Here is a 13,589-nt window from a genome sequence, read left to right as displayed (position 1 = left end):
GATGTCGAGGCTCCTGCAAAACACATACGCACAGAAACACACACACAAGCACACATTTGTAAGCTTTTAGATTTAAGGAGATGATTTGACCGTTTACATGAGATCATTTGACTGTTTGCATATATAATCAGTTTATGTGTATAATCGGATTAAAAGTGCACACCAACGCGTCTACATTCAGCGAAGTGAAATGCAATGTAATGAACAGTAATGGGCAAAATGGATTCGTTCGTTACAATCTAGAGCCACGTATTCCAAATGACCTTGTTTTACCTGCCGAATTCAGCCAAGCAGCCTATCACCAGGCTAAATTGGACAGGTAAATCAAAGTCATTTGGGATATGTGACATTGGATTATATGGTATAACTAAGGAATAGATTTAGGCCATTAATGTTAATAGAAGCCATGTTGTTTCACTGTGTGGCGGACGCAAGGTAATTAAATCAATTAAACAGGTAAATCAAAGTCATTTGGGATATGTGGCACTGGTCTATAATATTATAATAATAATATATAATATATTAGCCCATCACTCTTAATGGACGCTTTGCTGTTTCACTGTGTGGCGGACGTGTGCAGCTGACCTTTGAGGATCCTTTGGTGGAGCAGTAGAAGCCGGAGCGCCGCAGGAAGTAGTACACCCTCTTCCAGGCCTTGCGGCCCGCCTCCCTCACATGCAGGAAGCCTTGGATATCGGGACACGAGCCTTCCTGAAGCTTGCTCTACAAGATAACATGGGACAAGGTAGTCTACTGTACATTTATACTGAAATACACATTATATACCAATATGGTCTCATCCAGTGGTTCTTAATCTTTGTTTCTTGAAACACCCCCTTACCTGCCCAAGACCTGCCCCCCCAACTCTCAAACATCTACACGTGTATGCAATAAAACTGATTGAAGTGATCAATTACAATGACTCTTGCTTAAGGCATTGTCAATACCTTAATGACTTTCCATGGGGACCAAAACATGTTTAAATTTGGTCTAATTTATAATGTTCGCAAGCAGAGGTTTGGTCACAACAAGCGAAATTCTGCGGCCCACCTTGATATATCTGGCACACCCCCAGGGGATGCCCGCACTACTGATCTAATGTATACTTCATAACTGCAGCCATGGATATCAGGACTTGAGCTTACCTGTAGATTGTTCTACAAGACGACAAATCAGCTGACGTAATCGGTTTAAATATTTAAGGAGTTGACTGTTTACATGGTGCATTTGTAATCGGTTTATTCATTTCGTCAGATTGAAAGTGCCCATGCACACACGGCCGCTGTTTGCCAGAAGAGTCTTACCTGCAGAAGTTCAGAGGAAGACACACCCTTTGAGACTCCAGCGCTGTCTGAGGTCATGCTTTCAGGGAAGAACAGCTGATGCAAAAAAACAAAACAAAAAAATAAAACACATTAGTGTTCAGTAGATTCATGCTTTGGCGTGCATGTTAAACATCCCTGTCTTCACTTCTATCTCTGAATTATTGAGGATGTCTTGAACAATTTATGTATGACTTTCCTTTCATTGCCAGGTGGTGTCCCACTCCTTTTGAAAGATTAAAGGGGAGTTTAAAGAGACAATGGGTAATACTGAGAGGAAACTGAGTGCAGCAGTTTTAAGTGTAAAATTGGCATATGGTTGAATCATCCATGAAAGAGAGCTGATGAGTTCTCATCACAGATGCACATCTGACCTTGAGATATAGTCTGAGAACCACCAATTCATTTTCTTGTAGGGGAGGTAAATATTGGATTTTTTGTAGTATATATATTTAACAGAAAAACATAGACTTTTCGGCATAGTGATCAACCATCTTTATTTTTTTATATATATTTTTTATTTTTTTATGTATCTTTTTTATCTCTTTTTTATTATCTACAGAGCAACATGGTACATGACTTTCCCCTCGGGGATAAATAAAGTTCAAGTCTAAGTCTAAATCATTTAAGATCTTAAGATGTCAGTATATGTTACATTCCATGTTTAGTAGTATATATGTGTGTCACCTGTCTGTCTACTCTGCTGTGTTTTTTGGTGTATATCACACTCTCATGTCCAAGCAAATTTTCTCTCTTGAAGAGACAATAAAGGATTATCTTATCTTACCTTATCTTAAGATCTGATTTTGCATCTGGTGTCTACATGGTGGATCTGTGAACAAGCTACACGCTTCTCTTTGTAAATGTACATTCCCTTTGCATGTTTGTGTTCCCAAATTTAGGCAAAGATTTCAGCAAGGATTTCAATCTCTCCTTCAGATCGGAACAGGCACACAGTGACAGTATTGGAATTCCCAGGATGCATCTTACCATGGGCTTCTTGAAGAACTCATATTTGGCATAGTTCTTCCGGAAAATAAATTTGGCACCACAGTCTTTAGGCCAGGTTGACTGAATATCTATTACTCGCTCGTGGTCTTCCAGGCATCGCTCTGCAAGTGAACAATCATAGGAATGCTAAGGCTTTAGTTAGTTTACCAGTCATTCAAACATCTCAACTGTATGAATGAACATCTCATGTCCAGAAAAGGTTGAGTACGCAATTTCATTTTCAAAATGTATGCTGCCCATCCACTAATTTGATCTTGTAGTAATACGATGCAATAAAGTAATAAACATGCTTTTACTGGTCTGACCAAAGTACAAAAAGTTTTGCAGCCAAAGAGGTGTATAACTGGTAATTCAAAATGGTGAACAAGGAGAAGATCCACCTACATAATGTATGAAAACTGTCCCAGTCATTATGAAGACTTGGAAAGTTATGGTAGTGGTAAATATTCATGAAAAAGATACCACTTGTGAATGGGCAGCATAAATTATTGAAAAAAAGACAAACTCTACCTTTAAAAACAATGTGTGGGATATTTCTGTCATTTTTAATTGTCTATGTGATAAAAGCATTATGTGCATTTGTGAGGAAGTGCCTACAGAATTTGAACATTTTGCCAGAATGTTTCACCATGCAGGCAAATTTGTGAATCACAGGATGGCAGGACAAGACTGGAAGGACGGACTACTCATTGCATATGCATATACTTCAGTTTGCAACAATTGTTTCTTTACACATGCTTGGTATGTGTATAGTTGATTTTTGCATTATCATGCATTGCACTTCAAAATGACACAAATATCCTGTAGAATTAGTGCCCTTAGAGGGTTGATATTTCCCCCAGTAAGACATTCACACACACACACACACACACACACACACACACACACACACACACACACACACACACACACACACACACACACACACACACACACACACACACACACACACACACACACACACACACACACAGAGAACACTGTATAAATTTTGATCATACCAGGCTCAACAGAGTTGCATGAAATTGCATACATGCACAGACACACACATACACTCATTCCAATCATGCTTCAAACTACTGCAAGCATTGCAAAATTTGGACTATGTTGACACTGGTCTGATGAAACCTTTAACAGGGTTGCACAGGCACATAAACACATGCACACGCACAAATACATGAACACACACACTCGCGCACGCCTGCACACACACATGCATGAGGCCCAAGCTCATTAAACACACACACACACACACACACACACACACACACACACACACACACACACACACACACACACACACACACACACACACACACACACACACACACACACACACACACACACACACACACCTTATGTGAGTACATTTCAACCAGGGCACAGCTCCCTCCCTTTCAAACACACACATGCTTACTGAGGTCTTCGAATGGGTTAAGTTCAACTAGGGCCTAGTCTCTCTCTCACACACACACACACACACACACACACACACACACACACACACACACACACACACACACACACACACACACAAACACACACACACACACACACACACACACACACACACACACACACACACACACACACACACACACACCGAGGCCTAAGAGTGGCTGTAGTTCCACGAGGGCCCAGGTCTCCTCGTCGCTGCAGTGGGCTGCCACCACCAGGAGGTGACACACGTCCCGTGCTGTTGCCCCCGGCGACACGCACAATGCCCGGCTCATGGAATCCTCCCCGTATACACGAATCTACACGAAGACAGATAGACAGACAGACAGACAGACATACAGTTAGTTACAGGCATACACAGGCAAACACATAGACAGACACACTTACAGTTAGTTAGAGACATACACAGAAAAGCCGTGAAACAGACAACACTGTTATATTTGTTGCTATAGGCAGAAAGACAGACTGACACACACACACACACACACACACACACACACACACACACACACACACACACACACACACACACACACACACACACACACACACACACACACACACACACCGCAGTGTTACATTCTTGTTACACACAGCACTATACAGTGTTATACTGGGATCACAATTTGGGTCCTCAAAAGGACTATTTCATGGGGGTTTTTGTTGTTAGTGGAGACATTTGATACTACTAACCATCAATTACACCGATAATTATTTAAGCATGTCAGCATTCAGCACATGCATGCACATGCCCAGTCCACCACTCGGCACTCAACTCTCGACCTTCCAGTCAAGCGCTCCAGTTTACCAATGTTCTACCGCTAAACTCCGCTGGTTGACATCTGTTGCACATGCATGCACGCATGCACAAGCATAAAATGCATACTGTCTATTCAGCAGTCTGACTGTTCTTGTTGTATGTACTGTTTGTGGGAGGCTTCAGAGTGAGATGCAGAGTGCGCGTGTCTGTGCTGTGTGACGGGTGCCTTGAACCGGTCATAACCCCTGACGTCATCGCGGCAAAACCTCGACCTGCCGCCACAGTGCCTGAGGCCCGTCTGACTGGTCCCTTCACACACACACACACACACACACACGTGGCACGCTCTGGTTACACCCCAGAAACCACAGACAGACCCTCGTTGCCAAGAATCTATCAAAAGGATATTCATCACTCAAGAGAGTCATCCACCAACTCCATCAATCCATCCATTTATTGGGTTAGGTTGTTTTGGTTTTGGTTGGTAATGGGCCAAAGTATTACTAGCATGGACTATGAAATAATATGTCCTGAAATACAACATAAAAAACAAATATATTAAATTAATATAATATAATAATAACAACAGTATTTCGCTCCTCAATGTCAAAAAGCACTGACAGAAAACAGATCTCATAACACTCTCTTTGCCTTGTTATATACACGTATACGTTGCCCCTTCCCATTAAGTAAGTAAAAAAAAACTACTGGTACCTACTACTTCTTTGACGAGGCAATCCAAACACTAAAAGTGTGTTTTTGTTTTGACATTTCGCTTTTTAAAAATTCACTGTATGATGGAGTTAGGTTTCTGCTTCCCCCACTTATGGAAGACAACTATTGTATTCAGTATGAGAAATAATCAAAATGAAAGAGCAATAAAAAATGAAAAAAAAAATGAAAGACACACACACAGAGAGAGAGAGAGAGAGAGAGAGAGAGAGAGAGAGAGAGAGAGAGAGAGAGAAATAGAAAAATGGAGTAAGTGGAGAGAACGATGTAAGGACAGCAATGAATAACAAGGCAATGCTGACACTCCACAACAACAGCATGTGTAAAAAAAGCACAAATTTGGACCATGGCCAAAACAGAGGCGCGACAATTTCCTTGGTAACGCATGTATGGTTTATTATGCAGGGACAGTAGTGACGCACTGTCTGGTGGCTCTCTGCACTTGCCAATAAAACCAGTGGGACCAGAAAGCAGTGCAGAGGTGAGCCGCCAATCAACCCCATCCCAGACGTGTTAGGACTGTCACGATCTGAGACAGAAACCTGTTGACTGGGTGATTTACCATCTTGTTTCCCCCTCCCAGTTCTGTTAAATGAGCACAGATGTTCATGGCAACCAATAATAGCCACAAATATACAGTATTATTACTCAGTAGGAGTCGTCATAAAACTTATCGAGAATCTGCTCTGGAATCTCTTCATCATACCAGGTTTAGTCAAAGTCAAGCCAATGTCAGCAGTATAGAGGAAACCATGTGTGCAGGATATACACAGGATCAGTGCTCCCTTGCCATACACTGTATATTGCCATGTCTACAAGATTTTAGTGTAGACGGAGAAAGTAAAAAATAACATGATAAACATGGTATGGATTGTGTTCAGGAATGTTACAGGTATGCTTTTGGAAAGAAAGGAAACTGCCCCTTGTGAAGGGAACAATCCTAGCCCACGGGCAGATGTTGCCTGCTCAAGCGTGTGCTTTTGCGTGTGCGTATATTTTTCGGTGCATGCAAGAGTACTCTGGGGCCAGCAGGTATTTCACGCCTCTACAGCTCCTGTGGCACGTGGAAAGAGCTAATTAGAGTTTGTCTGAACATTTGAGAACATTCTGTATGTTCAAGCACATTGCATACAGAAAAGGTACCATCTGTACAAAGGAATGATTTAGGATATCACTGGTGATTCAATGGTATATGCTAGCTTGGAGGTACAGCACAAGTTGTATTGTCATACTCAGAGAGCATCTGGAAGTACAGGAGAGAGGTAAAACTCAATTATTTCACTCAAGGGGATGTGGAAAATCAGATATCAAATCAAATAAAAGATAGAGTGTCACTTTAAGGCTTAGGATGAATTAGCCCTTAGAGGTCCCCTCTCGCTCTTGAAGGATATTGAGGGCTGTTTCAAGTACACATCTGTAGCTCTGTGGGCATTTTTGAGGTTATTGCCAAGGTCGCCCCGATTTCATCTTGATTGCGTCTTGATTGCGTCTTGAAAAACTGTTGCAGCCTAGCGCAAGTACGTATAGGCTTGTGTGTCCATCGCACCCGTGTTCATGTCCAGCTTGGCTCATTTACAAACCCTCCCCCGACTCTGTCTCTTGATTATTTCCTTCTTCTTCTCCTTTCACACTGTCCTGTCAAAATAAACGCCCCAAAATACATTTTTTTTAAATGGATGTTTGTGAGGCCTCTGACGTCAGAGCGTAAGGTTACAGTACGTGTTGTCGGTTTAAACCTTGACCAGAGGATCATGAGTTTAGAGCCATTAAGTATCACTTAGTGCTATTGAGTAAGGCATCTGATACTGCCCGTGCCCGTGCTAGTAGGCATTTGGCACCACGGCCAGGTAGTCTACTGCTCCAGATTTCTTGGAAACTCTAAATATCCTCAAGCCATCGTGACGTAAATAGAAGTCAGTGTTCCCAAGGCACAAATAGCATTATGTGGCTCTATGCTTGCCTTGTGCACACATGAAACTATTCTTCAGTCCAAAAACAGGTCCCCGCTGAAATTTTTTTTGGGAACCACAATGTTACACAATTAACTTTTCAAGATAACCAAAGGAAGGAATTTAACTGGCTCTATACCAGCCTTTATGTTTGTGTAATTTGACAAACCAATTTTCTGTGGGAAACACTGCAAACACTTATGTCTGTCAAGGAATAAAAGATGCAAATAGGAATGCTTGAAATGTATGGTAATGGTAGACATTTGTGCAAATGACGGACAAATATGCATGCATCAAACTCTCTGGAACAGCTCCTCTCCTTTCAGTCAAATCTAACTGACATCACTTTTTGACACACGGCATGTAACCACATAACCACAAACTGGTTAGAGCCATAACTACAATGCATCAGAGCAAACTCACTGCTTTGAGGTCCACATGGGGAGTCAAACAAAATGGTTCGAAATATGAGGAAGAACAATAAGGAATGCCTCGCTTCGTGCCAACTTTGATCAGAAACCGGTTTCGAGTAATAAGCCGATTAGTCAGAAACGTTATACATTTAACAATTTATCTGAACTGACTGCTGCTGTGCAGGGACGTAACCAGACATTTTCAAATACCGAGGTCAAATACTGTGTGATGTAACCCTTCAAACACTTCAGTCAAACTCTTAAGTTTGTTTTCATTAATCACTGCCTTGAGGATAAATGGGGGTGGCGTATTCAGACTGAGTTTATCATTGTTCATCATATATCAATTGTCATCGTAGATACATTTTACATAACCGAAAAAAAAATACAGAGGACATGACCTCTGTGTCCTCAATGGTAGTTATGGCCATGCTGCAGTGCTGTGATGCCCTTTTGCTTCTTGTTCGATGTTGCACATAGCAATAATTACAGGGGATAAACGAACTGACAGAACAGCTTTAGGCTGCTACCAAACAAAGAGTCGATCGTGAGAGAGTAGGAAGACATCAAGAGGACATGAACAGGTGCCTTAGACCAGTGGTTCCCAACCTATGGGTCGGGACCCACCTTATGGGTCGCCAAAGATCCACAGGGGGTCGCGGAGCCCTCTTGATTTTAAGGGGTTTCATTTTACATATATATAGCCCATGTTGAATAAAAGACAAAGCATTTAACTAATAAATGCATAGAAGCAACAAATTGTAAGTGCTACATTAAACATTTATTCTATATTTGACCAAAGACGAATTGAGGAATAAAATAACTAAAATGAGTTTTCGCAGGAAACAGAGGGCATCTTGTGACACGCATCTTGCGTGGTTGGGTCACCAAAGATTACAATAGTAAAAACATGGGACCTTTAAGAAAAAGGTTGGGAACCACTGCCTTAGACCATGTTGACACGTGTATGAATATTTAATAAATGCAACCCTTTTGGCCTTTTACACGTACATGTTTGATTACCGCAAATCCATCTATGCTCAGCATAAACTAATGGTGCGCACCATCACCTGACCCAAAATGGCATCCTACCCGCTATCGCAAGCTCGAAAATAATGTTGTTGCCTGAAGGCATGCGCCTTATTTTTTTTTTCTGATTTGGTGCAAATGCGCCAGTGGTGACCAGGAAGTAAGCAGAAGGAGCAGGAGATGCCTATAGAAGAGTAGATATAGCTACTGGAATACAGAAGGAACCCTGTATCATTTTCAGAGCAATATCACGTCTTGAAGCTATTTTATCTTCTTCCTTTAATTTTGCTACGTGAAGAAATAATCAACTTTGTTCAGTAAAGCACGTTGTGTTTGGTGATCTATTTGTAAAACTCGGCCTTTTATTCAACAGTGACACCCGCTGGTCAAGAGAGAATCGCAATTGTGGTACCATAAGCAGTTTAGATGGCATCATTAATGGTTTTAGCACCGATCGACGTTAGTACTCGTGACAAGTGAAAACAGGCCTTTACTGTGAGGGCGCTGCCGGTGTGACAAGAGTTTGCAATCCTGGAAGTACAATTTGGTGCCGTCTTCTCTGAGAGTGTAAGAAAGGGTGCCAACTCATCAACTTACGTTTCGATCAGACTGATCCCCTTTCCCCAGTGGAGATGTTATCTTGGGGGACTGTGATGGGCTGCAGAGCTCGGGGAAGGGGTTGGGGATGCTGGGGACCTGAACGGCTTTGCTTTCCTTTTTCAATCTACCAGAGAGAGAGAGAGAAAGTTGACAATGAGACAACGGCAGACAGTACTACTGGAGACAATGAAAATTTGATCATTTTATTGATACTTTTTTGGCTTCAGTTTCGGCTACAGTTTGTGAGACGAGCCTTGCGCGTAAAGGCAGACAGAAAATGAGAGGGTGACAAAGACAGGGCAGGGTAAATGAGAGTGAAACAGATAGAGAGAGGGGGGTGCAGAGCTCTAAGAAGCTCTTGCTCACCGTTTTGAATATGCCACAGAGAGAGAGAGAGAGAGAGAGAGAGAGACACACACACACACACACACACACACACACACACACACACACACACACACACACACAGAAAATGGGTGACAAGGAGAGGGCATGGTAAATGAGAGAGAGAGAGAGAGAGAGAGAGAGAGAGAGAGAGAGAGAGAGAGAGAGTGAGAGAGAGAGAGAGAGAGAGAGAGAGAGAGAGAGAGAGAGAGAGAGAGAGAGAGAGAGAGAGAGAGAGAGAGAGAGAGAGAGAGAGAGGACAGACAAGGAGAGGAGGGTGACTTTGCTTTCCTTTCAAAATATGATTATGATTTTGCTTCATGCAAACTTTGAACCGATCGATCATCGATCGGATTAGTCACAAACATTCTAACAATTCGCCAGAACACGTCTGAGTACCTGCGTGTGTGCGTGTGTGTGTGTGTGTGTGTTCACCTGTGAGGGACATCCTGGGCTCCCGAGCGCCGTAGCGGTTTGGTGGAGTGGGGGAGGAGAGGCGTGAGGGAGAGAGTGGAGCCATGACACGACAGGTCGTCGGAAACCAGTGAGCCCCCCTCAAACACCTCCGCATACACTCCATTCACCTCCATCAAGTCTTCGGAGAAAAAAAAAGAAAAAGAAAAAGAAAGAGAAAGAGAAAGAGCGAGAGAGAGAGAGTTATGTTATATTACATTGTGTTTGGGCCAAATCAACACACTGTGAATTACAGGGACAGCTCTCCTGGAGAAATGGATGCCTTTCCATGAATGCTTGCCGCTTATTCACACCAGTCAATAATTGGATCAATGACATTTTAGTAGTAGAACACGTCAAGGTGGTGCAACCACAGCTATTGTACGAATTTCATGGTTTTTTTTTTTCGTTTTTAGATGCATTGTCCTAGAAGCATTTTCATTGCATCGCATTAATTACTAATTACTATTATGGGCATTATCTGTGGTTGTACCACCTGACATCTGAGCCCAAAAAAACCCTCATTGACCCACTTACTTATTATAGAGACTTTTTGGATAGCTGTAGCAATTTACATAGCAACATGTTTTGGCTGTAAAACACAGCGAATAAAGAACAGGGGGAAACCATGTGCATAAAAACACACACCAGCAAATCTGCTTTGGTCCCCTGGCAGAAATAAATTAACTGTCAAGCTTTCAGAAAAGGATAAATGAATGAATTCATGAAACAGCTATATCATATGTCAGGAAAGTCCCAGAGTTTGTTTGATTTGTTCTCATGAAAACGTCATTAACGGGACGCAGTAAGTGAAGGCAATGGTACTTACACAAGCACTCGCACAAACAGTATTGTATTGCATGACTAAGAGTATTTCAGCCCATCTGTGTCAACAGCTGAAAAAATGGATTTCTTCAGATAATCTGGGCGTGCTTGTGTGTGTGTGTGTGTGTGTGTGTGTGTGTGTGTGTGTGTGTGTGTGTGTGTGTGTGTGTGTGCGCGCAAGTCTGTCTGTCTGTGCAATAAGAGTGTTTGTCTTGGACATCACTGCCGTCTGCAATTCACTGGAAACAGTGCAACCAATCATGTGACCTGACGTGGCTTCACAGTAGACCAAGCACCGAACCACTGAGGTCACGTGCAGTCTCTTTATTCTCCATCAGCGCACATTAACAAGCACGACTCGTTCTACCCGAAACGTACCGTCGCATGCTATGTTTGTCATCCTCACCAATGACCAGGGGCATCAGGTATTTGTGTGTGTGTATGTACAATGTGGAAAGGATGAAATGGGCTATGACACAAGGAGTCAAGGTGTACATTCAAATATGTGACCTTGCGTCCTCCACTTGTGCCATGGCCTCACATTTTGCTGATGCCCTGCCTCCGTGGGGAGAACAATTCAGTTTCCCCGCTGTCATTCACCATCCAGTTCGTAATTGAGAAAATAACTTTACAATGACTTTACAACTTAGCTTTTGCAAGACATTGAAATATAATGTTGTTGTCAGTGATGTCATCAGCACAACATATTACTTCCTGGTATGAGGCCACAAGCACAAGTGGAGGACGCAAGGTTGCATATTGGAACGTACCCAAGGAGTCAAGGAATAGGTTTTTTTCTTTAATTGAAGGGGAGGCCCATTTTATTCATTTGTGCGGCCCATAGGGCCCAGAATGTGGTGCAACGCCCCTGCATGCCCGAGAGAGACTTCACATTCTTAAATAACTATAGGGTGACTTTACATGAGGTGACATTGCGCACTGTGTGTCACCACCTGCACAGCTGCAAACAGCACTGAAAGGCAGGGCAAGGCAGGAATAGTAAGCCCTTGGATTAGGTGATCAGGGTGAGGTAAGTGCCTAGTGTGTCTGAGTGGCAAACAGTGCAGGGCGAATGCAGTGGCTGAACAATTGCACAAAGGGGCCCCAGGGTAAGACACGTATAAAGCCCCCCATACAGCCTGCCAGAGTGACAACAGGACCCTACCACCACCACCAGTACGGAAGGGCACTGGGCCCCAGGGCAAATGCCCTCCTTGCCCCCATAGAGCTCCACCTCAGGGTGAATGAAAGACATAATGGTGCTTTTTATTGGGCAGCGCCACATAAAGGCCCATTATGCAGAGAACCCGGGCCCGGAGCAATACTCCCCTGTATCAGGTGCATGGTGTCTTTCAATAAGCCTAAAGCCAAGAACAAACTGTGAAAGCCCTGGCACAGAACACACCCGAAACGGACGCGGGCCAGATCTGGGTCAAGTGTGTGCTTTGCTTTTGTGAGTTTACCTTCTTACAAAAATAAGTAGACTAAACAAAGCCCAAGCATAGGCCCCATTATAAATAGGTGACTGCTGTGCTGTGTGTTGCCGTACACGGAGGAGGCTTAACTGGCTTTGAGGTGAGGGTCTGGCTGACTTCTGAAGAATGCCTGACCTGCTCCACGGTAATTTGGAAATAATAAAGGGGATTGTGAAAGGCCAGCTGAACATTAGGCCATGACGTAGCCTAGGAGTCGGACTGCCCAGAAGACTGCAGAAAACATTCTTCATGGACTGCAGATTCTTCATGACATTAGGTAGATCTGGATTTCAGCCTGTCAATTTCAAAACTATGCAGCCTGTGATATCATATTAACAACATCAATGAGGAAAAAAACGAAAGAAAAAAAGAGCAACATATATCTGAATTAAATAAAAAGCTATTGACACAACAGGGAGGACATGCACGCGCCTCGGGGCGCCTGTCGTAGGCCTATCGATAAGCGATAACATCATACACGTGCGCCTTGCCCTTGTTGTGATTGAGGGCGAGATGAAGCGAAGAAAGAAGTGGGGGAGACGAAATGAAATCATAAGAACGAGGTGTTCTGACACGCGAAATTGTCTGGTCTCCTCCCTAAAACATCACTACAATTGGGAAAGAAAGCCTGCAGAAAAAGTATCAAACAAAGCATCAAGTTTGTGCTGTGCTTCATAATACTGCAAATCTAACTTATTTTCCTTAAAACGTCTGCGTCCACCCCTGTTGCGTCTAGCTCTGGACAGACCGGTTCGTCACAGATAGGCTACCCATTTTTCTCTATAAACCAGACTTGTACGACAAAATGAGGCAATACATGAAATAATAACAATACAACCTACCGTGTTGAGGTGACGATACCCTTGAAGAATATAATAGGTGCTGTTTACATCATATCTCTACACCAATATAGAAGTTTGCTCGGAGTTTCACCGGTAAAAACTTCACCCTCCGATCTGAGGGCGGGGCAACTTCTTGCAGGTGCGTCCCAAAGGTTGACACACGGGGCGGGCCGGCGAAGCGTGCTGCTCCTGTGACAACGTGGCTACTCCTCTCAATGAGCAAACTTTTTATTAGCTCATTGCGTATGCCATGTGACAAGAAATGTTGTGCACAAAACGGTTCCCCGAGTCCGCTGGCCATCCATCAAACTAGTCCAAAATAGGTCCTGCCTAATG

The 13,589-nt window shown here is 43.1% G+C and overlaps 1 protein-coding gene across 1 annotated transcript in view; it reads right to left on the bottom strand.

The window, feature by feature from the left end:
- grb7 (growth factor receptor bound protein 7) overlaps positions 1-13,570 on the bottom strand; it is a 28,031-nt gene extending 14,461 nt beyond the window's left edge. The window contains exons 1-8 of the mRNA XM_063221623.1: positions 13,254-13,570; positions 10,094-10,253; positions 9,272-9,398; positions 3,937-4,090; positions 2,313-2,434; positions 1,305-1,379; positions 586-723; positions 1-13 (exon numbers count right to left, since the gene is read on the bottom strand). The exon at positions 1-13 is cut by the window's left edge and continues 98 nt beyond it. Coding sequence (XP_063077693.1) covers positions 1-13; positions 586-723; positions 1,305-1,379; positions 2,313-2,434; positions 3,937-4,090; positions 9,272-9,398; positions 10,094-10,248 — 784 coding nt within the window. The 5' untranslated portion in view covers positions 10,249-10,253; positions 13,254-13,570. The remainder of the gene's footprint in view (positions 14-585; positions 724-1,304; positions 1,380-2,312; positions 2,435-3,936; positions 4,091-9,271; positions 9,399-10,093; positions 10,254-13,253) is intronic.
- Between the last annotated feature and the right edge of the window lie 19 nt (positions 13,571-13,589).

Source organism: Engraulis encrasicolus, chromosome 17 (assembly GCF_034702125.1).
Source record: "Engraulis encrasicolus isolate BLACKSEA-1 chromosome 17, IST_EnEncr_1.0, whole genome shotgun sequence".
In the NCBI taxonomy this organism is placed as follows: Eukaryota; Metazoa; Chordata; class Actinopteri; order Clupeiformes; family Engraulidae; genus Engraulis; species Engraulis encrasicolus.
Note: the sequence above shows the minus strand (reverse complement) of the source record. Positions and strands in the feature narration are given on the sequence as shown.